This window comes from Podarcis muralis, chromosome 14, assembly GCF_964188315.1.
Source record: "Podarcis muralis chromosome 14, rPodMur119.hap1.1, whole genome shotgun sequence".
Classification (NCBI taxonomy): domain Eukaryota; kingdom Metazoa; phylum Chordata; class Lepidosauria; order Squamata; family Lacertidae; genus Podarcis; species Podarcis muralis.
In genome coordinates, this window is record NC_135668.1 from 32309705 (window position 1) to 32337413 (window position 27709).

The 27709-nt window shown below is 47.0% G+C and overlaps 1 protein-coding gene and 1 non-coding gene across 2 annotated transcripts in view; both read right to left on the reverse strand.

The window, feature by feature from the left end:
- RAB26 (RAB26, member RAS oncogene family) overlaps positions 1–22904 on the reverse strand; it is a 111471-nt gene extending 88567 nt beyond the window's left edge. The window contains exons 1-2 of the mRNA XM_028706236.2: positions 22489–22904; positions 18121–18231 (exon numbers count right to left, since the gene is read on the reverse strand). Of these exons, the coding sequence (XP_028562069.1) occupies positions 18121–18231; positions 22489–22737 (360 nt within the window). The 5' untranslated portion in view covers positions 22738–22904. The remainder of the gene's footprint in view (positions 1–18120; positions 18232–22488) is intronic.
- Positions 13170–13239, reverse strand: TRNAI-GAU (transfer RNA isoleucine (anticodon GAU)). The gene has a single exon. It is a non-coding gene; the product is annotated as a tRNA-Ile (tRNA).
- Positions 22905–27709: the final 4805 nt, after the last annotated feature.

Here is a 27709-nt window from a genome sequence, read left to right on the forward strand (position 1 = left end):
GCACGCCTGGATCTGGATGACAACTGGATTCAGGAAGGCTGGGCTCGCCAAGTGCATCCTCCAACTTGGTACCCGACTGCAAGGGGCAAGCAACAGGAGTTGGCCAGCTCCATCTTGCTCTTCCCATGAGCTTCCCATAGGAGTTCCCATGTCAGGCTATTCTTTTGGAATGGAATGTGAGACAAGAGGGACCCTTGGCTCCAGACACCACAGACTGGACTGCATCACAGCTCTGGATTCCATGTCAGTGCGGAAAAGCATAAAGCGGGAAGACCAGATGTGTAATGTACCCAAAGGTCTCAGCTATCCTTGATTTCAGAAGCCAGGTGAACCAGCTGCCTTCTACCAAGTCAGACCAATTGGTCCATCTTGCTCAGTATTGTCTACACTGACTGGCAGTGGCCCTTCAGGGTTTCAGGCAGGGTGTCTTTCACAGCCCTTCCTGCACTTGCAGGGGATCGACCAGAGGGCCTTCGGCATGCAAGGCAGATGTTCTGCCACCAAGACACGGACCCCTGCACAGCCCCTTCCGCATGACCAGCAAAACCCAGAACAATGCAAGGTCAGAGAAGTTGCAAACTACACAGAAAAGGCACGCTTTCTTGGAGTAGGATTTGGATGATGGGGTAACCACAGGACATGTGCAATTGTGGTGACAGGCCACACTTTGGCTCCATCACTTCAGCCAAGTGAGCATCCCAGTGGTTCCAGGGTCATGCCCCTGGCTCCCTTTCGACAGTTTCCATGCTGCCTCCTCTGCTTGCCCGCCCTCCCTCCCTCCCAATCCTGTTGGCGCAGCTGCAATGAACCAGCTAAAGCTTTTAGCAGCCAGCCAAAAGGGGAGCCCTCCAGAACTGCATTTGGTGGTAAATACCTTTTTCCCTTTCTAATTGCCGGGGGCAGCTTTTAAGGAGATTGTGTTATTGCATATTACTCTGCAGAGGGAACATCGTAATCGCTGCCACTGATTTACGATCGCTTTCTGTTTGGCAAGCAAATCTGTTTTGATTGGTGCACAGCTGATGCGCTGATGGAGGCTAATGTGGAAAAACATTCCCGGAGAGAGGAGGACCTTTCATCCCCTTTGCAAGCACCTGGAGAAGCCTCCCTCCCCATTGCTTGCAATAGCCTGCAGGGCTTCCATTAGCATACATGGGGATTTATGGAACAAGGAAGCCTTTCCCCAACTAGCATCCTCCAGACACACTGGACTACAGCTCCCACCAGCCCCAAGTTGGGGTAGACTGGAATCATGTGGACAAAAAGAAGCTAACACTTTAAACTTTGACTGTTCCTGCTTGGCTTGGAAGATCCATGAGGCTCTTGAAGGGAAGGGAAGGGGGCAGAGGGAGAGAAATAGGTGAAGTGTTATTAGTTTCAGCAGGGGATGAGAATCTAAGAATTGACTTTGTTAGTTTCAAAAAAATTATACTCCACTTGACTGAAGTTCTTTTTACAAAGAGGAAGAAAAACCAGTTAAATGACAGTGGTACCTCGGGTTACATATGCTTCAGGTTACATACGCTTCAGGTTACAGACTCCGCTAACCCAGAAATAGTGCTTCAGGTTAGGAACTTTGCTTCAGGATGAGAACAGAAATCGTGCTCTGGCGGCGCAGCAGGAGGCCCCATTAGCTAAAGTGGTGTTTCAGGTTAAGAACAGTTTCAGGTTAAGAACGGACCTCCGAAATGAATTAAGTACTTAACCCAAGGTACCACTGTATTGGTAAAATCTTTTTAAAATGCTCAAGGAAATTAAAATAAAAAATAAGCTACAAACCAGATCAAAACACACATTGGCATTCTATGTTTCTGGATAGGCTTGGCTAGACAAAAATGTTTCTAGCAGCTGCCAAAAAGAGTACAGTGAAGGCACCCTCCCGATGTCCCTAAGCAGGGAGTTCCAAAGTGCCACGCTAAAATATCCATTTCTTACAAATGTGGAATGGGGATTATTTGGCACCTGTAACAGTGCCTGTTCTGTCAGTCAAAGCATATAGGTTGCATATAGGATAAGGCAATCTCACAGGTAAACTGGTCCCATTTATTACATGGATGCAATTAACAGGCATCTTTTTAGGTCACATCAAACTTTAATTGCTTTATTGCTTATGGCCAAAGATATTTTCTTTTGTTAAAAAATAAAAAATCAAACAGGTTGAACGATATACAACAAACCACATCTGCAAATACTGAAAATAAACTTCGCATGTAGTTAAACTATGGAACTTGCTCCCATAGAAGGCAATGATGGCCACCAACCTGGATGGCTTTCAAAGTGGATTGGGCAAATTCAGTGAGGAGAAGGCTATCAACAGCTCCTAGTCACAATGGCCATGCCTGGTCTTCACAGTTACAGCCAGTACTGTTTCTGGATACCAGTTGCTGGAAGCCACAGGAGGGGAGAGGGCTCTTGGGCTCAGATCCTGCATGCGGGTCTTTTTTGGGGGCATCTGTTTGGCCATTGTGAGAACAGGATCACGGAATCATGGAACTGTAGAGCTGGAAGGGACCCTGAATGCCATCTAGCCCAACCCTCTGCAATGCAAGAATCTCAACTAAAATGCTGAACAAGATGAGCCACTCGCCTGATCCAGCAGCCAAGCTCTTATGTCAATGATAGATAAATGAAAATACAGTAAAGAAAATGAGAAAAAAGCAAGGATTAAAAAAGGGGGGCAATAAAAATATATTTAAAGCAGGGCACCAGCATGCTAATGTATAGTTGTCTCTGAAAGCATTTTGGTGTGAATCCTAGAGGCAGCAAGTACAAAAAGAATCACCCCATAAAAGTCACAATAAAGTTCAGATCCGATGGTAGATATACTCTCTTTTCTGAAATGGTTTCTGAACTGCCTTTTAAAAAGGTAAAGAGAGTTATCATCTATCACTCTGCTTGCTTTTGCCTTCCAACATGCTCCCAAGCGTTCCTCTGCAACTGTGCTTGTTCAGTGCCAGATATTACATCTCATCAGGGGGTGGAAAGGTGGGTAAGGCTTGCCCAAAGAGCTTGGCAGACAAAACTCTGAGGGCCCACCCCTGACCTTGTGGGTTGTTGTGGGTCACCAATGGTTGAGAGTGAAAGGAACTGAGGCTGAATGTGTGCAGAGGTACAGGTGTGTTTAGCATATGTGGAATTTGTGTGGGTGCCGAGTGAGTCAGATCCTCTCTTATAAATTTTGATGCTTCATGTTGTATTTAAGAACATAAGATGAGCCTGCAGGATCTGGCCCAATGACCCATCTAGTCCAGCAACCTGTTTCACAGTGGCCAACTAGATGCAAGCAGGATTCAAGCCCAAAGAAACCCCCCCCCCCCACCTTCCTGAGGTTTCCAGCAACTGGCATTCAGAATTAATGTATTCGCTTTATCCAACCATGTAGGCAGAGCACATCCATCATGACAAGTAGCCACTGATAGCTGTTTCCGCCATGAATTTGTCCAGTCCTCTTTTAGAGGCATCCAAGCTGATGGCCATCACTGCCTCCAGTGGAAAGGAGTTCCATAGTTTAACAAATTAATTTACTTTTTATTGTTTCATATATTGTATTCTGTGGTGGTTGTAAACTACCTTGCCATGTTTTCTGACGAAAAACGGTCAGCAGGGTAGGGTGTTCCTGAAAACTAACTATTAGCTGTTTGTGGGTATCCTCTCTCTGCTGATCGCGACAAGAAACGAGATAGGCAGAAAATGGATATCCACAAACAGTTAATGATGAGTTCCTGTGAATACACTACCCTGCTGGGTTTTTGTGATGAGAGGCAAAGCAGAACCATTTTAATTTTTTTTGCCACACTGAGCTCCTTGGAAGGAAAGGTGAGGTATAAATATAAAAATACAAAAGAGAAAAATAAATAAAACTTGGCAGCATGAAGTGTGCGGTTCTGTGTTACACAATTCGGAGCTTCCATCTGAGAATCCACACAATTCTTCCAGGCTCACAGACATTGACCAGGCATTGCTCAAAAGCGAAAAGGAAGTCCATTTATTGTGCTGAAACTCTGCCGGAGGGGAAGTCTGAAAGGAAGGGGAAAGAGGCTGACACCCTCTGGCTGACTCAAAATAAAGACAACCAAATCCAAAGCTGGTAGTGGGATTCAGGCACTTGGGAGCTGCCACCTCCACAGGGGCAATTGGGGGCTTTGTCCAAAAGGGGCCCTAATCTAGAAAGCAAAGCAAACAAGCAAAAATCCTTCAGAGAAGGCTCAGAACATCCAGCCATTGTGCTGCCTTAAGGCCAGGGGCAGGGAACCCGTTGCCCTGAGACGTCGTGTCCTGGCCTTCATGGCGGGGTGAAGAACGTGAACTCTCAGCACCATTTCTGCCACAAAGTGTTATAAGGCACAGGTCCAGGTGTTAGGTGGGGATGCTCTGAATACAGGTTGTCACTCAGAAGGGTCCAGAAAGGTTGTGGCTCAGGGGCAGAGCACTTCCTTTGCCTGCAGAAGGTCCTAGGTTCAAGCCAAGGAGGGCTGGGAATGTCCGTTGCCTGAAACTCTGGAGAGCCCCTGCCAGTCAGTGCAGACAATACTGAGTCAGATGGACCAGTTATCAAGCAGCTTCCTAGGCTCCACTGTTGATCAGAAGTCCTAAATTTCACCCACACCTCTTCCATCCTATCTAGTGAGCAGGAAGGAGAAGGAGGCCATCAATGGCTACTAGCAGAAATGGCTACATACTGCCTCCATTAGTAGATGAAGCATGCCTCTGAACGCCACATGCAGGGAATCTCAGGTCCTGCTTGTGGGCTTCCCTTGGGGGCGTCTGGCTTTTATTTTATTTATTTTAATTGTCAAGAGTGAATTTCTGTCGAATTACTATTTGCTGATGTTTTGAGAGTTAATTCTATTGTGCACTACAGTGGACGCTCGGGTTGCAAACGTGATCCGTGCAGGATGCACATCAGCGCCCCGCAGCGTTCGCAACCCACGTCTGCACCTCTGCGCATGAGCGGGTTGCGATTTGGCGCTTCTGCGCATGCGCAAAGTGCAATTTAGCGCTTCTGCGCATGCGCGACCGCTGAAACCCAGAAGTAATCCTTTCCGGTACTTCCGTGTTTCGGTGGTCTGCAACCCGAAAAAACGCAACCTGAAGCGGCTGTAACCCGAGGTATGACTCTATTAATCTAACAGATGATTGAATATTACTTTATCTGATATAAGTTGCCGTTCCATCTTAAAGTTATGTTTTCTTATGGCTTTTTGTATTAGATCAGATTACTCTATGACATGTGTTCCCTGTTGTATATTTTGTTGCTGTAAACCCCCTTGCGTATAGTAATATAGAAAGGCGGAATACAAATTAAAAGTGAAATGAAACGAAGATGCTGGACTAGAGAAGCTTCTGGCCCGGACCAGCAGCAGGGCTCAGATTTTGCTCAGATTTCTCTTGAAACGGGGGGAACTCTTTACAGCAAAGCTGAAAAGGAACTCTCTGCACGCCGTGGGATTTGCTGCTCAGCAGAGCATCGCTTGCAAAGCTTCTGCAAAGCTGATGCTTAACAGTTGTCACCAAAAGCAAACTGGAAAGCGGATAAAGGGACATAGTACAGTGGATACGGCACTGCTTTGCTTGCAGAAGGTCCCAAGGTTTGATCCTTGGCATCTCTGGGTTGGGTATTTAAAAACCTGGAGCACTGCTGCAAGTCAGTGCTAACAGCACTGAGGGGGATGATCGGTATAAGTCAGCTTCCTATGTTATTTCCTTGCAACACCCATTTTGAACACGCACATTTCCTAGGGCAAGAAAGAGCTTTGCTAGGAAAACACTACGTTTAAACTCAACCAGGCAAATAGGGCCACCAACGTCATTATTAGCCCACATTTTTCATAGTTCACACGCACCCTTGTTAACACATTGACAGCCTGGAAGGCAAATAAAAAAATACCCCCCCCCCCCTCCTCCTGTTTACAAAGGTTTCACTGCTTGTTCGCCTACAGGCAATCCTTCCTCTCCATGGGTGACCAGGAAAGCAGCTGTTATAATAATATTAATTTTAACCAGGCTTGGAACCCAACAAAGATAATTTAAGTGGTTTTCCCGTTGCCAGTCAGAACCGACGCAGTTGGGATCTTATCATTCAATCCTATAAATAAGACACACTGTATGCTTTCACCTAAATCAAACCCTTTTGTTATAGTATGTCCCTGGCTTCAGGGCTTTTGAAAAGAAACTAATTTGGCAGTGGGGTAAGAAATGTGCCCATAAGTTTTCAAAAGGGTGGCTGGTAAGAAACAGGTGCATTTTATCAGGACTGCAGTTATTAAAGAAAGCACCCGTTCCATCCACTCGTTTTTTTAAAAAGCACCTTATACAAGCATTAGACTTCCAAATGAAGGTTCGTTTACCTCCAAGGCACGAATAAACTGACTTGAAGAAGTGTGTGTGTGTGTGTGCTGCATTTGACATTTCTGACTTAGCAGTGAGTCACCTCCCAAGCACAAATAGTTACAGCAAGGGGAAAGTGCTAAATTTCTCCTGAGATGAAGAGCAGGAAGGTGGACAGATGCGTAGAGATAGGACCTGAGCTACTAGCCAGGGGTCTAGTATGCAGATTAGCATATTAGCAAATATATTTGTGCATGGGTTTCTACACCTGCCCCACACATGAAAGGAGCTTGCCTTCTTGCAGTTTGTCCCCATGCCCCCAACTGTCGTGCAAATTACCAGCTGATCAACAGAGAATGCATATAGGTTTCTGCTGCAAATCCAGGGGAATGCAGAGAATGGCATGAGGCACAGATTTCACCTTCCTGAGAAACTCTGAGCTTGTGGTTGTGGTGGTTGTATTCTAAGCAAAGAAACAGCAAGCTTTATTCCTTTCTGGCCCTGAAGGTATATGCACTGAAATTTCAGAAAGGTGGGCAACTAAGATTCCTAGGAATCACCTCTGCTGCAACAACACTCACTTATGCAAAGCAAAGGGAATAGTTCCATAATTTATACAAGTCACGGAATGCAGGATTCCATCTTCTTTCTCCCCATCACAGAAAGTAGCCGATTGTTTGCTGCGAACACCTGTGCACCATCTCCAGGGGAGAATTTTGTCATCTGGAAAGGGCTGATCTCTCCCCAGGCATTTCAGAAAGGAAGGTTCTTGCGATAACCTGAAGGAGAGGAAGTCGCTGGCACTAATTAAGATAGCTAATTAGTGTCGGAAGCTACAAATTAGACTTTTGTTATTCTTGGCGGAGAAGGCTCTGCATTGTCGTTGTCCGTCCCCCCCATTCCATTCTTGTTTTCAAACTCACAGGGGAAGAGTTTGTTTTTCCAATTCAGCTCCAGCGCTTATCAGGACTACTAAACAATCTTAATACCATTGTAATGAACACTCTTGCAAGTAGTTCTAAGAAGGGCCACAGCTCAGTGGCAAAGCACCTGCTTAGCATGCAGAGCGTCACGGGCTCAATTCTCCAGCATCTCCAGGCAGGGCTGGGAATGACTCCTCATCTGAAACCCTGGAAAGATGCTGCCAATCAGTGTCAACAATACTAAGCTAGGTGGGCCATGAGTCTTGAGTCAGTGTAAGGTGGCTTCTGACCTGGGCCAGGAATTGGCTTCACCTGCTGAGCAGCAGCCTGAAGGAGCAGAAGGCACAGTGACTTCACCCACTGCTGATCAGACTTCTTGCTCCTGATGTGAACCAGCTGGCTCCAGCTTTCTTAAGCAGGGATTCCAGCCTCATTAGGGCCAGGGCCTTTTCAGTATTCAACTAGGGCCAGGGCCTTTTCAGTACTGGCCCCGACTTGGTGGAACGCTCTGTCACAAGAGACTAGGGCCCTGTGGAAAGATGTCAAGTCCCGCAGGGCCTGCAAGACAGAGCTGTTCCGCCTGGCCTTTGGTTTGGACTCAGTCTGACCCTTATGTTTCCCTCCCCTTATGGTTTTGATCTATGGGCTACTTTTAAAATGAGGCTGCATTTTAAATTGCATTTCAACCTGTATTTTTAATTGGTTTTTTCCCCCCTATTATGTTTTTACTGTAATTTTACTGGTATTAGCCGCCCTGAGCCTGGCTCTGGCAGGGGAGGGTGGGGTATAAATAAAAATTATTATTATTATTTATTCAGTTTCTGGAAACAACATTTGTCATTCCTGGCCAGACCTTCCTTGCTGCTTCTCGTGACCTTAGGCTCTCAGCTTTCTTGACCCCCGGACCATCTGACTACATGAGCTGAGATACTCCTGAGCTTAGGACTGGACTGAACCTTGCATACAGACTCTGTCTCAAGGCAAGTACCCCCCTCAGACTTGGCTGGCCTTCCCGCCACTGAGTTTTGCCATGACTAAGCAGCACAGCACTACGACAGCTTCCTATTTAAACCAGTCCTTTATTCAGAACCAAGAGGACTAGAACCTTACTTTCAGTTTAGAGGAAAGACTATAGACTGCACACTTCATATGTAAAAAGGCCCAGGTTCAACCTTGGGCATCTCCAGGCAGAGCTGAGAAGGACCCCTTGCCTGAAATCCTGCTGCCAGTCAATGCAGACAATACTGAGCCAGATAGGTCAATGTTCTGACACTGTATAGTGAAGAACCGTAGCTCAGCGAGTAGAATATCTTCTTTGCAGTCAATAAAGGCTCAATGTCATGGACTCGTTGGACGCAGAGGAATGGTGGGAGACACCAGCTGGGGAACCCCCAAGGGAAGGAGACAAAGAGCCTGGGGACTGGTGGTGGGATGATGACGAGTGGTCAGAGGGAGAAGACTGGGAGGAAGAGGTGTCAGAAGCTGAAGAGGAAAAGGGGCTTAGTGCAGGCATAGGCAAACTCAGCCCTCCACAGGTTTTGAGACTACAATTCCCATAATCCTTGACCACTGGTCCTGTTAGCTAGGGATGATGGGAGTTGTAGTCCCAAAACATCTGGAGGGCTGAGTTTGCCTACGCCTGGCTTAGTGAGCTGGGAGAGTCTGTGGTAGAGAGAAGCCCAGAATCAGAGGCAGCAGCTGAAGCAGGAGAGGAGGGAGGCCAAGAGGCAGAGATGAATCAGGCTGGTGAAGAAGCATGGGTGTCTCCCCCTTCTGCTGCAAAAAGCTCCCCTCCACCCTCATAGGGGCAAGAGCTACGAAGAAGAGTAGTTGTGCTCTTTAGCCTGGCACTCCTGAGTGGATCTGTTGCTTCTAATAGAGTTAACTTTCACTTACTCCATGTGGTTTATTGCTGGCGCGCTTCTGACACCCAGGTTAAACCTCTGGCATCTCCAGGTAGGACTAGGAATTACCCTTGCCTAAGACCCTGGAGTCAGTGTAGACAATACTGAGCTGGATCATTGGTCTGACTCAGTACAGCTTCCTATGTTCCTAGCAGATGATAAACAAACTAGGCACTTAAGTCCTAAACTGAGGCTTGCTACTGTGCTGCAGGAAAACTGCTAGCAGGTCATGAGAAATTAAATTTAATCAAATGCTCCAGTGAGCCCCAAAGCACTCCACTTACAGTGCTTCTGCATGATTCACTGGCCTGCCTCACTTTGCCTCTGGGACACAAGAGCCTAGAGAAATTAGGATAGGGAGTCAGCTGGAGGAGACAGGCAGGGTGGAGAACTGACAGGCAGAGGTAGTATCTTTGCCACTCTGTCAAAAATTAGAAAGCACGAACACTCAGATACACATTCTTCAGAACCATGGACAGGTCTCAGGCAAGGGAAGACTCACTTTAACAAGCCCACCTTTGTCAACCTGGTGTCCTCAAGATGTTTTGGACTACAACTCCCATCAGTCCCAGCCTGCATGGCCAATGGTCTGGGTTGATGGGAGTTTCAGTTCAGCAACACCTGGGAGGGCACCAGGTTAGCCATTCCTGCTTTGCAGTCATGATGGCTAGAAGCATGCTCTGTATGTGAGAGTGAAAGTTAAGCCCCCAATAACCAGATGTCACCCTTTGCTTGCTATGCAAGTACACTTGCACACAGATTCTAAATCCTGCAAATTCTGAACCCATTACTTCAAACACATCTCTTCTCCTCGTTCCAGCAGTGAGACAAGAAAAGAGTTAGCTACAGGCTTCAAATCTAATAATTCATTCTAGGGATGTTTCTTCGTTATCCAGACACTTGTCTGTGTCTTTGCAAATTAGTCATTCCAAGTGTGCATTTTGGAGTTTCAGTATCTCTCCTATTAAATCAGGCAAGAACACAATTTGATTCCTTCATGGCACTCTCCGCGCTGAATAATTCAGATTCGTGCGGGGAGGGTTACAGAATGCCTGGATGGCAATCTTATGCAATCCCGCTTGCCGAATATTTGCTAATTTCATCCTTCTGATTCTCTCCCCTGACCCCACCCTCACCTTACCCCTTCATCATCAGACTGTTTATAATGGCTGGACAGTTTTTGCATTGAGAAAACTTTCCACCAGAGAAATGTCTTATAGTTCCTGAGGCATGGGCAGAAGAAGAGGATGCCTTGCACCTCAACCCAAGCAGGCCTAGATCTGGCCAAGTGCCTGGAAAGGAAACTGCCTGGGATCCCACCCCACAAAAAGCAAGCCATTCTCCAGTCCATATTAGAAAGACAGGGTGAAAATAAAATAAATGTATTCCCATCCCCATCCCTCAACATACTAGGCAAGAGATTGAAAAACACAAGAGAGCTCAGTCAAGTACCACCCATATTTTGTCACAAATACTGACTTTGGAGAGGTGGAGGGGAAAATACTTCCTTTTTAAAAAATGTGATAACTTCTCTAGTTGAGATTTGTTAACGGACTCTACATCCTCCATGCATAACAATGCAAGAGCATAAAAAGCAACTGCTGGATCAGGCCTGTGGCCCATCTAGTACAGCATCCTGTTCTCACAGTGTCCAGCCAGAAGCCCCAGTTGAAAGTCTGTGAGCAGGACCCGGGCACAAGACCAACTCTCCCTTCCTGTGGTTTCTAGCAAATGGTATTCAGAAGCATTGCTGCCTCCAATTGCCGAGAGAAAGCATAGCCATTATGGCTAGTAGTCATCAGTAAGCCTCTCCTCCATGCATCTGTAAGCACAGCACAATATCGCCAACAATGTCCACCTCAGCCTTCACCAATCAGATGTTATGGACTACAATTCCCATCACATCCCACACAGCATGGACCATGGACAGGGATGATGGGAGCTTTGCACAACCCCAAAAAGTAAAAAAAAAAAAACGGTAAAGGACCCCTGGACAGTTAAGTCTAGTCAAAGGTGATTATGGGGTTGTGGCGCTCGTCTCACTTTCAGGCCGAGGGAGCCGGCATTTGTCTGCAGACAGCTTTCTGGGTCATTTGGCCAGCAGGACTAAACCGCTTCTGGTGCAATGGAAAACCATGACGGAAACCAGAGTGCACGGAAACGCCATTTACCTTCCCGCCACAGCGGTACCTATTTATCTGTTTGCACTGGCGTGCTTTCAAACTGCTAGGTTGGCAGGAACTGGGACAGAGTAATGGGAGCTCACCCCGTTGTGCGGATTTGAACAGCCAACCTTTTGATTAGAAAGCCCAAAATAACATGGTGAGTGGTACAGAAAAGTCTGATGTAACAGAAATCAACACAAGTCTAGGAAAATTAATAGCCGCGATAAGTTTCTACTAGCTCACTTACATCAGTGTAAGTCATTTGGAGCTCATCTCCAGATTAAAAGGGCACCCCCCCCCCAAAAAAAAAACCCATCCCCCCCAATGGTACTCTGTTAATCTGGAAGCTTGATTCTTATGGCAGGAGGAGCATCAATTCACAATCTCAGCTTGGTGCCTCTTCAAAGCCTTCAAAAAGTCAAAGATGAGGGTGGTGCTGATACTTTTGTCACTCTGCTATCTCCCATTTATGGAGAAAGTGTTAATTTATTTCACTTTCCATTATGCAAGGAATCAAACACAGTTCAAACCTTGTCAGTCAGCCTATTGATGCGTTAATTAAGGCCTAGGCAGAGCCAGAGAAGCTCAATCTTCCCTGATTAGAGGCACCACTTTTGCGATGGTGGAAAAACAAATTAAAGGCACAAAACATAGGCAGGCGGAAGGTCCCGCTTGTGCCACCAGAGCAAGCCTCACCTGTTCTGCAACTCATATCGGGACGGGAACAATGGGCAATTGCAGCTGTCCGACATAAACAAGTAAAACTCTCCGGTTCATAAGCGAATGTGCAAATCCCAGAAATGAGCATCAGGCACTGGGCTTCTACAGAAAGGACAAGGAGAATGGCAGAGCAGCCTTCCCCAAGCTGGTGCCCTCCAGAGGCATGGACTACCACTCCCATCAGCCCCAGCAAAGCCTTGGCCTGAGACCAAGTCAGACAGCTGGCCCATATAGCTCAGTACTGTCAACGCTGACTGGTAGCAGCTCTCCAGGGTTTTCAGTCTCGGGAAGAGCTTCTGGATACTGTTTAGTGCCTGCACCCAAATAACCACTCCACACATTGCAGGGTGCAAACACAGGGGCCCTTCTGCTGCCTCTTGCTGCCACCAGCCCCACACCCTCTGCTTCAGACAATCCTGGAAATGTTGGGAAAGAATTGCAAGCTATCTTATTGCCTGCCACTGGCAGAAGTAGGCCGCCAAACGGTATCCCAATCAATAATTCATAGAATATGAAGACAAATTTTTGTTTGGGATTGGCTTGTCGCAACAGCGAAGAAATCTGTCCCAGATAATTGCATGGTACACAACACTGGCAACTGCCTTTAATGAAACGAGGGCTTAAAAGCAACAATCCCACCGAGCTAAATATCTGCTACACCAGAGGCGGGGAACATTTTGCAGGCTCCCTTCTGGGCAAGCTTGCAGGATCAGTGAAGGGCCTGGACCTGGAGAGAGGGGTTCAGCTTGGGGAGAGTTATTGAGGGCCACACAGAAAGGTCCAGAGGGCCTGATGGTTCCCATTCCGTCCCACACACTCATTCTGTAACAAGGAAGTAAGATGACTCAAAGACAGAGACTGAGATCACAGAATTGTAGAGTTGGAAGAGACCATAGGGATCATCTAGTCCTAGGGATCCAGCCCAACCACCTTCTAAATCAGGCCTGCGGAACGTCCAGGAATCGGCATGTTTTTACATGAGTAAAATGCATCTTTGGGCTATTTGTGGGGCAAAGGAATTCATTCCTTTTCCCCACAAATATAGTCTGGCCCCCCACAAAGTCTGAGGGACAGTGGACCAGCCCCCTGCTGATACTAGTCCAACCTCCTGCAATGCAGGTATATGCAGCTGTACCAAACAGGGATTGAACCTGCAACCTTGGCATTATCAGCACCACGCTCTAACCAACTGAGCTATCCAGGTGTTGCTATACCGTTGCCGATCGCCATGGGACTTTTGGGTTTTGGGTTGGGTTTTTGGAAGACGCCTGTGCATGAATTTGTTTTATGTGTGTAGATCAGTGCATGCTGATCAACGCACAGTCTTCGCAGTAGGGCTCTGTTCCAAAGGCATGAAGTAGTCACGACAAACCAGTAGATTCCTATCTGCTGCAGCCTTCATCTGTCTTCACAGCCGTTGTAACATACCGCTTGTTATCATCTGCCTGTTCTGCCGTTGAGGACTTCTTGGATCATTCTTTGTCTGGCTCCTTCCCTTTGACCTTACCGCCTTGGGTGACCCTGCTGGGAGTATGAGATTCCTGACAGCTTCGCTCACAAGCCCATTCATCACGACAAAGTGATGATCTAGCGAGTGGGACTTCGTTGGACTGGTCATGTTGTGTGGATACCTGATGATCGTCTTCCAAAGCAACTACTCTATCCTGAACTTAAAAATGGAAAGCGCAGTGCTGGTGGTCAACAAAAGAGATTTATAGACTGTCTCAAGGCAAATCTTTAAAAATGTAGTATAAACACTGACAACTGGGAAACACTGGCCTGCGAGCGCTCCAGTTGGAGAACAGCCTTTACCAAAGGTGTCATGGGCTTTGAAGACACTCAAACTCAGGACGCAAGGGGAAAATGTGCTAGGAGGAAGGCACACTTGGCAAATCCGTGATCAGCTCCCACCCGGAAACTAATGTCCCCACTGTGGAAGGACGTGTGGATCCAGAATTCGCCTCCACAGTCACTTACAGACTCATTGATAAAACCGTGTTTATGGAAGACAATCTTACTCGACTATGAGTGACTGCCAAAGAAGAAGAAGAAGAAGAAGCTATACCATTTTCCCCCCTTATTTCTAATTTATCATCATAGTCGGTTTACTTTTTCCAGCTTTTAGGAAACATGGTTGAAAGACATCGAGAGGGGAAATTGTGTTAAGTTTGTTGCAGGAAAAACAAGAAAGCCTCTTCTTTCACCTTAAAGACTTACAAACCTGTTTTGTGAATGGCCACAGTTAATTACATAATTGCAAGTGTCTGCACTTTTCTGCATTTCATGTCCCTCTGATCGTAATGCTTTAAACCCCCGCCTCCTCCCCAAAAAACATACAAAGAGATTCCTGTAACTCAGAATAATATTTCACACATCTGATAAAATGGATTGTACTTCACAAAAGTTTGTACTGCAGTGGATTTAAGGTGCCACAAGACTTGTTTATGTTTGAGAACTTTGGCAAGTCATCCATCCAATTTTATTCACCTGCCCCAAGCCCACAGAAAATAAAACACCAAAATCATACAACTTCTAACATAAAATGAGTTGAAGGATGTGGCACATATACACAGGGGAGAGAAAATCCACCTAAACTGCACTTGAAGTTGACAAAATCTTTAACAAATCTTTGTATGTGCACAACTGAATAAATAACTGGGGACGATGCTTATGTTAACACACCCATAGAGTCTAGAAATACGAAAGGCATTTATCACAAAGATCACATACACTTCAGGTACTTGAAATTTATCACTGGAGAACGCCTAGGAACATAACTGTCCCACCCTCCACAAATCAGCCAAAATCTCCTGTGGGGAACAAGGAAACTGGCTGCAAGACCTCTCCAAACGAAAGGAAAACAGGGCTTTGGGGAGCTCAACAAAATCAACGGAGTCCCACTCTGTCAAGGGATCAGCTACTATTAAAAACTGCCATTTCACTGGGAATTCTTTTTTAGAAAAGCACAGCAGGAAGCCAGCACATATATCCTTGCTGGTACATAAAATTGGCATGTAAAAATAAATAAATTGTTTTCCAGTTGTTTTAATATATTTAACAGTTCTGTATTTATTTATTTTATCTCATAAAATCTATGCACCCTTTGATTGTAAAAACTCAAAGCAGTTTACGAAGAGAACAAAACAATAAAATTTTCCCTGAAAACAACCCTTTAAGGCATTCAAAAGATAAAATCAGCAATAAACCAAAATCAGATTAAAACAAACACCAACATTCTGCACTGCCTAAGTAGGCCTGAGAACAGTGAAGGTGCCTGTCCGATGTCAAGTGGCAAGGAGTCCCAGAGGGTAGGTGCTGCTGTGCTAGAAGATTCCTTACAAATGCGAGGTGAGTGCTATATGGCAATTGAAACAGTGCCAGTTCTGCAGATCGAAGTAGTTGAGCAGGCATATATGCGGGAAGGTGGTCTCACACAGGTAAGCTGTTTTATGCTTTTATTAGATTGTAAATCACTTTGGGCTGCCCCACGGAGGGTGATTCATAAATGAAACCAATACGCTCCACACATATTTCCAGATCTAGCTGCATTTGCAGGTCCTAATCACCGCAGGGGAGATTTCATAGCAAAGCCTTCCATGGGCAACCAGCCGACAGGGTTGCAACCATTGCTGGGGGGCAGGGAGAGAGAGAAAATCTGGTGCTTGCTGGCCAGCTTCCTTGCAACTTGAAAGAGACTCTCATCACACCAAAATCCTCTTAAAGAGGAAGGAGAGATCTGAAGAGATACTGCAGGGGGAAACGGGAAAGAGAGCAAGAATAAAAAGCAGACGCTACTAAAAGGGAAAAAGCTCGTGTTCTGTAGCTCTGCGACTCCAGAACGCTCCGTGATGCAGTTCGTAAGAAACTGACAAGGTCACACCATTGATGGTAGGTAGGGCCATGCACACTGTGTGTGTTCCAGCCACTTAGCTATTTATAAAATGTGCATGTTGCATCTCTAGCTAAAACACAAACCATTTAAAAACACAAAAGGCAATAGGAAAAGAGCGAGGTTAAAAAATTAAAAAAGAAAAGTCTAAAACGTGGTAGAAGCACTTGCTTTTCATGCAGAAGGTGCCAGGTTCAATTCCTGGCATCTTTAGGTGAGGTTGCAAATATCCAACCCCCCACCCCACCCCCAACTGAAAACCTGGAGAGCTGCCGCAAGTTAAGAGTCCAAAAAATCATTCGCATCTGTCTGTCCTGAGAGACAAATGAGTACTGGAAACCACAGGAGGGGAGAGGGCTCTTGTGCTCTGGTCTGGCTTATGGGCTTCCCAATGAGGCATCTGTTTGGCCACTGTGAGGACAGGATGCTGGACTAGATGGGCCTGATCCAGCCATCTCTTCTTATGTTCCTATTCCTATGTGGACGACTTAAAGGGAGCCCAGGCAAAGAATCACAACAGGCAGACTTAACCAGCCAGTTCCATTCCATTCCATTTACTATATAGTACAGTACTGTACTATATAGTACAGTATTTATATACAGGGATGCGGGAGGGAAACACCATCACCAGGGCCTCATGGGTCTGAGATGGTTGAGAACGGTATGTAAAGCGGTACTGATACAGCGGTACTGTATTTGTATATTTTTTGTTATTTATTTTATGATACTACACTACATCACCTCAGAACGCCCACATAATAGATCTCATCACTATAGATAGAATAAGAGGGGTTTTATTGTTTTTGTTTTAAAAGGGCAAATGTTCAATTCAGAGTCATCCACCCAGATGGACCTGCTTGAAGCAAACCCATGTTTGAACAAACGGTTTTCTTCCAAGAGAGAAGGGTTTCAGCATCTTCCTAACCACATCAAAGCTTCAGTTATGACATTTGCAACCGAGAACATGCACTAACTAGCATTGCCGGCAGGTACTTTCAGTCCCGGGGCTTTTAAGGTATTACAAGCCACAAGTATTATTACTTCGGCTGTGAAGCCCACGATTCACTTTCCTCTCATCTTCACAACCGACACCACCATTCCGTGCTTTACAACAGCTTCCATACCCCTGACACTGCAGTAAAAAAGCCAATTCCGATAACAAGGAAATACTCTGAACACGAGCAGTTTCAAAAATCCACTTAAGCCACAGCACCTTCAGGACTACAGGAATAAAACAGGTCTCGCTTCCCTGGCAATAAGTGATGGAGAAAAGAACGACAAGGAGAACAACAAATAGCACTAAATAAAGACTTATTTATTGCTAGCTGCCCAGAGAATACATTTACTAATAATGCATTTTTAAAGTAAAAAACAATAAAGTGAGCATCCATAACCATGTTCATGGCAGGCTTGCCCCAAACTAGAAAAGTAAGAAAGATTAAACAGAAGATGTTGCGGCAACCAGCACCAGTCCCAGTGGGCGTCAATGGTTCAAGGTGCTGATGCTGGTTCTGGTTTGCTTGGTCCTTTAAGTTCCCCCTTGGTTACGTGGCCCTGGACTTCTGCTCCAAGATTCAGCCCTACCTGCAGTACCGACATTCACAAACTCATTGCAAAATGTACAATGAGAACATTTGCTTCCCCTAATTGTAAAACCCAGGAAAATGGGAGGTCATTTACAGAGCAAAGGAACAACACGCTCTCTGATCTGGCAACAACTGAGTGCCCTCAAAGGTCCTCCAAACACACAACCCTTCAGGGCACCAGCTTTGAATGGAAAGAGTTTCTTTTGCAAACTAGGCAGGTGTCGTTTGCCATCCTTACAGCACCACAGTGACTATCAACATGGCCAAACCACCAACAAAGTGGCAGGAGAGCTCCCCACATTGGTCAGTGACCATCTCATGCAATCACCGAGGACTGGTGGCTCTTGGTAAAAGGCAAGGGATAGACAGATTGGGTCTACAGGGTGCCAGCCACCAAGACAGTCTCCTGTCCCCCAGTCGTGCTGAAATAAAACGAAAGCCATTGCATGAGACACAGTTCCTATAAGGCTGGAGCAGCAAATGAACACCCAGGTGGCTTAGGCTCCCTGTTCATGCGGATTCTTGACTCTCCGACCCCCCAAATGTTATGAAGTAAGGCCTGTGCAGCTGAAGCAAAGGAACAAAGCCGCCCAAAAATCTCCTTACCCTGAAATCAATGCCCACTGTAGAGATGAAGCTGCCAGCCAGGAAAGCACCATCCTTGAACCGCACCAGCAGGCAGGTCTTGCCAACGCCGGAGTCGCCAACCAGCATCACCTAAAGAGAAAAGAACAGGCATGGGGGGGTTAGAGCTGGATAAGTCCCTTTTACTACTAGTGACCTGGAGCCACAGAGCTCTATCTTCTGGGCTCTCTGCTTCTAGCCAGGGCCGTAGCTAGAGGGTGAGGTGCCAGGGGCACAGGTGACTGGGGGGCACAAAATCGGCTTTAAAAATGTCCATAAATATAAATATTGATTATTGCCTCATAAGAAATGGTTTTAAATAGAGGGTGAATTGAATGGGAGGTTGGAGGAGAGGCAGAAAGAAGAGCTAATTTGTCTGTGGCTAGGGGGTGCAATCTGGATGGTTCTACCAGGGGCGCAAGATCACCTAGCTACGGCTCTGCTTCTAGCGCACCAGACTGTGAATGGATAACACTGGGGCAAGGTTGGGGAACCTCAAATCCAGGGGTCCAATACAATCCTCAAACCACATTCTATACTACAACTATTACTGCACTGATATCTGCCCTCCCAACCCTCAACCTCTGGCTTGCCTAGTTAGCGCTGGCCCTCTTAACACAATTCCAGCTCCTTATAGAGAGAACTCATCTATCAGTGCCTCATAATCAACTCTCTCTCCTGGCAGTTTAAACCTATCTACGTGCCAGACAGGCTGCAAGTTTTCTGCCGGGCACACAGCGGCTCTGGGCTGGAATCAGAATTGTGACCTGACGGACTTTGATAGAATTCATTGCTCTGGCCCCAGTTATTTCAGTGGCCTGTCAGGCAACATTTATAGCAGCCACCCCCAACTTGGCACCTCAGTTGTTTGGTGCTCTACCTCCCATCAGTCTCAGCCAGCAGGGACATTGTGGAGAGTTGTAGTACCACTGTTGGAGGGTGCCAGTTCAGGGAAGGCTAGTTTAGAGCAGCATTGCACAGCAGCCCACATCCTGAACTCAAGGCATTATTTCAAGCAGGGGCTTCTACATACATACATAATTTTATTGGTATGCCACCTTTCCATATGTTAAAATCATGCCCAAGGCAGCTTACGACATGAAAAAAATACATAATTAGGGGGAAAATACATAATTAAAAACATAATTAGTTTACATAATAAAGTAAACAATATAACATCAAAAAGCACACAAGCAAATAGAAGCAACGCCCACATAAACCATAATTAAGATTTAAAATTAAAGATGCAAAAATTAATATCAATAATAACACAACACCAACACCAATAAGAATCTGTTCAGCAGCTTTTGTAGCCGGAGTCAGTCCCTCACTCCCAGACCTGGTGGAGGAAATCCAGCAAGGTAGGAAGCAGATCTTCCAGGGTTCACAGCCAGGACTGTCTCTGGCCATCTAGAACTTTGTAAGGATGTAGGATGCTTATACTGAGTCAGGGAACTGGTCTGTCTAGCTCGGTACTGTCTACCGACTGGCAGAGGCTCTCCAGGGTTTCAGGAATGGACATTCCCAGTCCTACTTGGAGATGTCAGGGATTGAACCCAGGACCTTCTGCATGTGAAACAGATGCTGTACCACCAAGCCAAGGTGCTTTCCCCAAATACAATGAGAACTCAATGAGCCCTACTCCCAGGTAAATCTGTATAGGATTAGTTTGTGAGTCACTCTCATGTTATTTAAGAAATGTAAAAACTGAGTCCTGCTGGGTCAGGCCAAAGGAGCCTATCTAGTCCAGCATCCTGTTCTCACAGTGGCCAACCAGTGGGAAACCTGCAAGCAGGACCCAAGCACAACAGCCTTCTCCTCAATCATGTTTCCAGCAACTAGTTTTCAATGGTCTCCAACACTGGAAGGAGAGCCTAGCCATTGTGGCTAGTAGCCATTGATACCCTTATCCTCCATTAATTTGTCTTATCCTAATTTTCTGAACTCTGTAGTTTCTGTTACATAAGAAGCAGTTTTATACCAAGTCCAACCATTGGTCAGTCTGGCTCAGTATTTTCTGCACAGACTGCCAACATCTCTCCAGGGCTTCAGAAAGCAATGATTCCTCACATTATCTGGACATGCCGGGACTGAACCTGGGACCTACTCCATGTGGAGATGCTCTACACCGAGCTATGGTGGTTGGACTAGATGACCCTTGGGGTCCCTTCCAACTCAATAATTCTATGGTTCCAAGACCCTTCTCTAAGGCACAGAAAGTAAGTTATGAAATCCTTCTCACAGGCACAAGAAGATTCTCTAAACTGCAGTCCTAGGAAACCGATCACCAGCCTCGCTCGCTCCATGATTTAATTTGGCAATCACTTTTGCTTGCAGGTGGGCTGTTGCACATTGCAGAAAAGGTATGGTGGTATTCGTTTCAAAGGCTAATTCCATATTTTGTGCAACCTTCCACAGACATTTACGTATGTGCAAACGTGTAGTAAATGTGCAAACAGGCAAACCATGCAGATGCCGGCACATTTATTACATCTGCATGCCTGTTTTGCACATTTGCTACATGTTTGCACATTTACTACATTTGTGAAACGTATAGTGAACATGCAAACAGCTGTCAAGCATGTAGTAAATGTGCCAAACAGACATGTTTTCAAATATTTGTTTGCTTTCTAATATTTTAAATTGTTTTTAACCCTACATTTAATTGTAAACGTATTTTATTGTGTTTTATGTGCTCTGTTTACTGGCATGCAAAAGTGCAGTAAATGGGATACCAGAGCCCTTCAAATATTTCAGAAAACAGGGAGTCAACCCACAGCCGAAGGTGTGCTGCAACCCAGAACTTTTCTGTCAATCATGCCTGACTGAATATCTCAACTGCATCTCAGCACTATAGGCAGGCCTGCTGTGAAAAGGGCTAAGGAGGAACACTTAGCACACACCTCTTCACTTTCACTATTTTTTAACAACTTTCTAAACTGAAAAAGGAAAGGAAAGAGAAGGACTGATTGGCAGAGAACACCCCTCAAAGCTGAGTACTGCCATGCCCACAACATTTCCCCCAATTCTCTCCAGGGAGCGGGAGCCCAGAAACTTCTGTAGGGCCACAGCCCCCCTCCCCTGATCTAGGGCCCAGCCCCTGAAACCCTGACTCCAGGACTCACACCTGAGACATATTGAGTGACAACAGTCATTCTGAGCATGTGCAGAGCAATTTCCATTCCTGCACACCTGCAATAGGGGAAGAGGCTTTCTTTCTGGCACCTTTCCTATATAACCTCTCTGTGCTTTGGAGAGCAGCCCTCTCCTGTTAAGCAGCTAGACCTCAGGATCACAGGAAGATAGGGAAGCAAAAAAGGGTGATGGAGAGGCAGTGTGGTGTAGTGGTTAAGAGCGGTGGACTCGTAATCTGATGAACTGTGTCCCCGCTCCTCCACATGCAGCTGCTGGGTGACCTTGGGCCAGTCACAGTTCTTTGAAGAATCTCAGCCCCACTCACCTCACAGAGTGTTTGTTGTGGGGGAGGAAGGGAAAGGAGATTGTTAGCTGCTTTGGGACTCCTTTGGGTAGTGATAAAGTGGGATATCAAATCCAAACTCTTCTTCTCTTCTTCTTTGTCACAAGACATTATGACGACCATGCACAATCCTAACCATGCCTATCCTACTGAATTCTTTGGGGTTTACTCCGGGCAAGTGGGGCAAGGGCTGCAGCCTTAGGCAGCTTTGGGGGGGGGGGGGAGAAAAAGACAGGCAGATAGAGAATCAGATGAAATCCTGGGTAATGTCTAACAGCTGCCATCTTCCCTGCCAGGAACCTCCAAATAGAGAGGCAGTCTACCAGCAAACACCCACATCCTGGAGGCAAAGCAACAGGTGTTCTCCCTAGGAGTCCCATAAATATGCAGCTGACGGGTGACTAAACACCTCCCCCTCCAACCAGCCGGACTCTTCTCCTGGGGCTTATCTGAGACTCAAAACAAGCTTGGTTTGAACCCCTCTTCTGCAGGAGGGGGCCAGCTTTGCAGAACGCAGCGCCACAAGACACCCCACACCCCGAGGCAAAAGGTGCATATGGAAAGGGGCTTAATTTCCAAACGGGTCATTGGCAACAGGTGTGTGTAAGTTTTTACTTTCTCAGAATCCCCCCCCCCCCACCGCGCCAGAATAAATTTAATTTGAATGAGCTGGCGAGATACAGCCTGGCTTTCTGATGTCCTGAACCGCCCCCCCCCCAAAAAAAAAGACGCCGCCACTCTCTACGGCTCTGGGAGCCCTCTTGGCTCAAGTCTCCAAGCGCCTTTACGCACCAGCGGGACGGCCTGGGGCGCCTCCCTCCCGCCCCGGGTCTGGTTCCCCGTCCCCGACGGCGCCGAGCTCCGGAGCTCACCTTGAAGGCGACGTCGTAGAATTCGCCGCTGGAGCTCAGCGAGGGTCGGCTGGGCAGCGCCGCCCCGTTGGCAGTGGAGGAGCCGGCGGCGGCGGCGGCTGGGGCGCTCCGGGCTCCGGCTCCAGCAGCGCCCTTGGGGGCTGCCGTCGGCGCCGCGCCCCGGGAGCCCTGGCCGGGCAGGGCGGAGGAGGGCGCCGAGGCGGTGCCGGCGCCGCCGCCCTTGGTCTTGGGGCTCTTCTTTCGGGACATGCTGCTGGCTCAGGCAGGGCGCCCGCCTCACCGCCGGCTCCCGCCGGGCAGCTCCCGCGCGCTCAGCAACCTCTCCAGCGGCAGCAGCGGCAGCAGCAACATCCCCGCCTGCCTCGCTCGCTCCCTCGCAGCCGCTGCCGCTCGGTCCGTCGATCCGCGCGTCCGGCCCCGCCTGCCGCTCCCGGCGCGTCTCCGCCGCTAGGGGCGCCCGAGTTCACTCACGCCGTGAAGTCGGGGGGGGGGGGGGAGAGCCAGGCCACTGCCAGGCTTTTCTGCTGCCCCAGGAGATACACCTGGGTGAAGGTGAGCTGAGACGGGGGGGGGGGGGAGTTCTTTATGTAATATATTTGTGTCTTGGTTTTAAGAATATAGGAAGAGCCTGCTGGATCAGGCCAGTGGCCCGTCTAGTCCAGCATCCTGCTCCCACAGTGGACAGCCAAAGGTCTGTGGCAGAGGTGCCATCTCGCCCTCAGGATTGTGGGTGCTCGCCACCACCACGCAGACATGCGATGTCACATGCACACACCTGCACATGGACACCTGCGCACACCTGCATGGGACGCAGGTGGCACTGTGGTGTAAACCACTGAGCCTCTTGGGCTTGCAAATCAGAAGGTCGGTGATTCGAATCCCCGTGATGGGGTGAGCTCCCGTTGCTCCGTCCCAGCACTTGCCAACCTAGCAGTTTGAAAGCACGGCAGTGCAAGTAGATAAATAGGTACCACTCCAGCGGGAAGGTAGATGATGTTCATGGTGTCCTGTTGCGCCAGAAGTGGTTTAGTCATGTTGGCCACATGACTTGGAAAGCTGTCTGTGGACAAACGCTGGCTCCCTCGGCCTAAAGCAACATGAGCGCTGCAACCCCATAGTTGCCTTTGACTAGACTTAACCATCCGGGGGCCCTTTACCTTTTTACTACATGCAGGTGTGTGTGTGTGTGTGTGTGTGTGTGTGTGATATCACACACCCACATTGTGGTGGCCGGAGGCAGCCGCTCCACAGCCAGCAAGGCACTCTTTTTTGTGGGGAGGGGAGAGACTCTGTCTCTATGTCCAAGCCTGCCCACCCCTTCTCAGTGGCAGCGCCACTGCCGCCTGCCGCCTTCTCTCATTGACTTTGTGGGTGCCCAGCTCCCACAATTATATTATTGTGGCTGCCCAAGCACCAAAGGCCCCCTGAAGTTGGCTCCTATGGCCTGTGTAAAGCCTGCAGGCAGGACAGGAAGACAAAGCCAATTCTCCATCTGCTGTGGCTTCCAGCAACTTGTTGTGAGGATAAAATGGGAGGGGGGGGAGGAGGAGAACTATGTATAGCATCACCTTCAGCTCCTTGCAGGAATGGTAGGGTGTGAATGTTAGAAGTAAATAAGAATGAATAAATTTACAAGGTCGGTCAACCCTTTTGACAGCCAGTGTGATGTAGTCTCTCAGACTAACCTACCTACTGCACAGGGCTGTTGCTGGAATGAAATGAGGAGAGGACCACCATGGACACCACCCTGAGCTCCTTGGAGAAGAATTTAGGATATAATTGCAGCAAATAAATAAATACATGGAGGGAGGGGATTCAGGAACCTAGTACTGCGCAGCAATCCAATTGTGCAATACTTATTCACAAGAATTATCAAGGCAAAATAAGAGAGAGGCAGTGGAGAAGCTGGAATAAACAAACGCTTTTGAGCTACACTTGAGCTGTACAGTCTAAGGTAACATTTTATTAATCACCTCGAGGAATGCAAAGATATGAAACCAGGACATGCCATTTTTAATCTTGTGGTTTCCAGGAAAGCGGTTGTGTTGTCGTCGTCCCCCCCCCCCCCCCAGTACAAAAGAACTATTTATATTCATGCCCCTCCACGCTGTAGGCAGGAGATTGTGATTTTCACACCTTTCTAACTCCAGATATATTACTCAAGATGGTAATCAGGTGATGTCTGAGGGGAAAGGTTCTCAGCTGGGAATTCCCGGGAAGGTGAAAATTAGGAAAGAGGCAGCTCATATTTCTTGTCAGACTGCTCCCATAGATGGAAAGCTGTATTCTCTTCTCCAGACTAAACATCCCCAACTCTCTCAACTGATCCTCATAAGGCTTGGTTTCCAGACACTCTTATCATTTTGGTTACGCTCCTCTGTGCACATTTTAGCTTGTCAATATCCTCCTTTAGCTATGGTGCCCATAACTGGACACACGACTCCAGGTGGTGTCTGAGCAAGGCAGAATAGAGCAGTACTATCACTTCCCTTGATCTGGACACTGGACTTCTCTTGATACAGCCTAGAATAACATTAGCTTTTTTTGCTGCTGCATCACACTGTTGCCTCATGTTAAATGGGTCACTGGATCAGGACTGGAGCAAAAGAGCCTTCTCTCTACCCCCCTGTGTTTTCCAGCTTCTGTTATTCAGAAGCATATCCACCTCCAACATTGGAGGTAGAGCACAGCCACTACATCTGCTCTCATTTCTGGCACTTTGTTTACTAGCCTAGGTGAACTATTTTCCTAGTATGGAACTGCACCCTTATTTACTTTTATACGTTTGATTTTTATCATTTTCTCCCATTGAGGTAACTGTCTGGCCACTGTGACAGCAGGGTACTGAATTAGATGAGCCCCCTTAGAACTGATCCAGCAGGACCCTTATTACAAATTAAACCCATTTACATCACGTTTGCATCTTCCAACTAGACACATTTTTACTCCTCCCAATTCCCCCAGGCAGCAGGCCTTATGAATAGAAGCATTAAAAAAACATGACTTGGCTCTACCTCCACCGTCAGAGACATTGTGCCTCTGCCTGCCAGTTCCTGGGTATCACAGGTGGGAAGAAAGCTGTTGCACTCAGTTCCTGGTCCTGCTTGTGGGCTTCCCATTGGGGCATCTGGCTGGCCACTGCATACAGAACAGGATGCGGTACAGGATGCTGGATTCAGCAGCCAGGCTCCTATGTTTGTACACCATGCGGTAATAAAGAATGAAGCCAGGTAGCGAACAAATCATGTTGGACGCCACTAGGAAGGATAGGTCTCTCCTTATGCAAGCTGACACTCCCTGTGAGTATACTGGCATACCCACATAAGTTTGTTTGTGTCTGTGTGTGCATGTGTGCATGTGTGTGTAGTAAGATATGTTTTGTCCTTTGCACAGAAATTGCTTATGTGAAAATGTCTCTCTTAAAATGAGTGAGGAAACTCTGGCCTTTGGGAGTCTTCCCAGGCAGCATCCCTCACTGGCCCTTCTCTGTGTAACAAGAAACTGTGGTTAGTTTAAACCAGGAGGTGGGTGCCCTCAAGCTCATTCACGTAACACTAAGCTGGCCACAGTAGGGAGGCAGTGGAAGCTGCTTCCCCTGACCACAACAGATGCCAATTAATCCCCAAGGTGCCCGCTTCATGATTTAGTATCTAATTTACGTTGTCTTTAAAAAAAAACCCCAATCATCTGAGATGATCATGACTGCTATGCTAGGTTAAGAGCCTCTCTGTAAACATGCTCGGGCTCATTCATTAATGACTGCTGGCACATATGAAGATATAAAAAGGGCTGAGGTCAATTAGTAACAAACTTATTATTAGTCTGGTGTCACAGGGGACAATTAGAACTGGTTTTGGAAAACATTCAGAAAGGCTTAATGGTGGCATAGGGACTTGTTGGGTAGCAAAGCAGACACCTGCTGGGTTGCTTAAGCAAGTCTCCCATCGCTGATCGCTTTTCAATAATGTGGGCTGCCTCTGGTAGAGAGCAAGACAGGGGAATGTTATGTAGAGAGGAGTAGTTTTCAGCGGCAGCGTAATTAGTAAAAATAGAGCACTTGCAAAGCCAACTTGCAATTGCTGGTGGTCACTCCAGAGGATTCCTTCCCCCCGACCCACTGGCAAGGTGGACAGGGAAGTCATCAACAGAAGCAGTGCAATTAAGACGGGGTTATTATTCTTGTCCTGAACGAAATAATGAACTTTGGGTCATCAAGCTTGCCCTCAACATGCATTTTAATTTTAATCATGTTTTAATATCATCGTAACTTTCCCTGAGACCTTATGGTGAAGGGTGGGTGGTAAATCTAATATTATAACAGTAATTGTTAAGAAGTACACAAGAAAAACCTGCTGGGCCAGGCCAAGCATCCTGTTCTCGTAGTGGCCATGGCCAGGTAGATGCCCCAAAGGGAAACCCTGTAGGCAGGACAAGAGCCATCTCCCATCCTGTGTCCTCCAGAAACTGGTATTCAGAAGCATTCGTGGAGGCAGAGCATAGCCGTTGTAGCTAGTAGCCATTGATAGCCTTCTCCTGTTTATTTTTTCCAATCCTCTCTTAAAGCTATCCAAGTGAGTGGCCATTGCTGCCTCCTGTGGAAGTGAGTTCCGTAGTTTAACTCTGTGATGTGGGAAGAAGTTGTTTCTTCTCTGTCATGATACTTTCAAAAATATTGCTGGGGGAGGTGATGACAATGAGGCAGTAATAATGTAAAACATCTCTGAACGCAGCTTCACCTTTCCACTTGGAGGACTGGATGACAAATATGAAATGGTTGTATGTAGACAAATAAAAATAAAATGGGGGGCAGTGATAGAGATGTATGAAACTGTGTGGTGTCGAGAAAGTGGCTAGGCCTCTCTCACAATGCTAGAGCCCAGTGGGGTCATTCCACGAAGCTAAATGATGGAAGATTCGGGACAGAAAAAAGGAAGGACTCTTCCACAGTTGTTGTTTTTTACTCTCTCTCTCTCTCTATATATATATATGGATGGAATTTGTTCTCTCATAATAGAGGGCTTATTCACACTTACCTTTTGCCCCACTACCTCCAGGCACAGATCTGAGCGTCATTTTCTGTGTCTTTTTGGCCTGGAGCTTTCCCTAAGAAAACCCACTCAGTTAGAGGAAACATCCATTCAGATTTCCCTCAGATTGGCATTTGTTTAGATGGAGCAAGTTTTTGAGGGGAAAGCTCTGGAACAAAAAAAGGGGTGGGGGC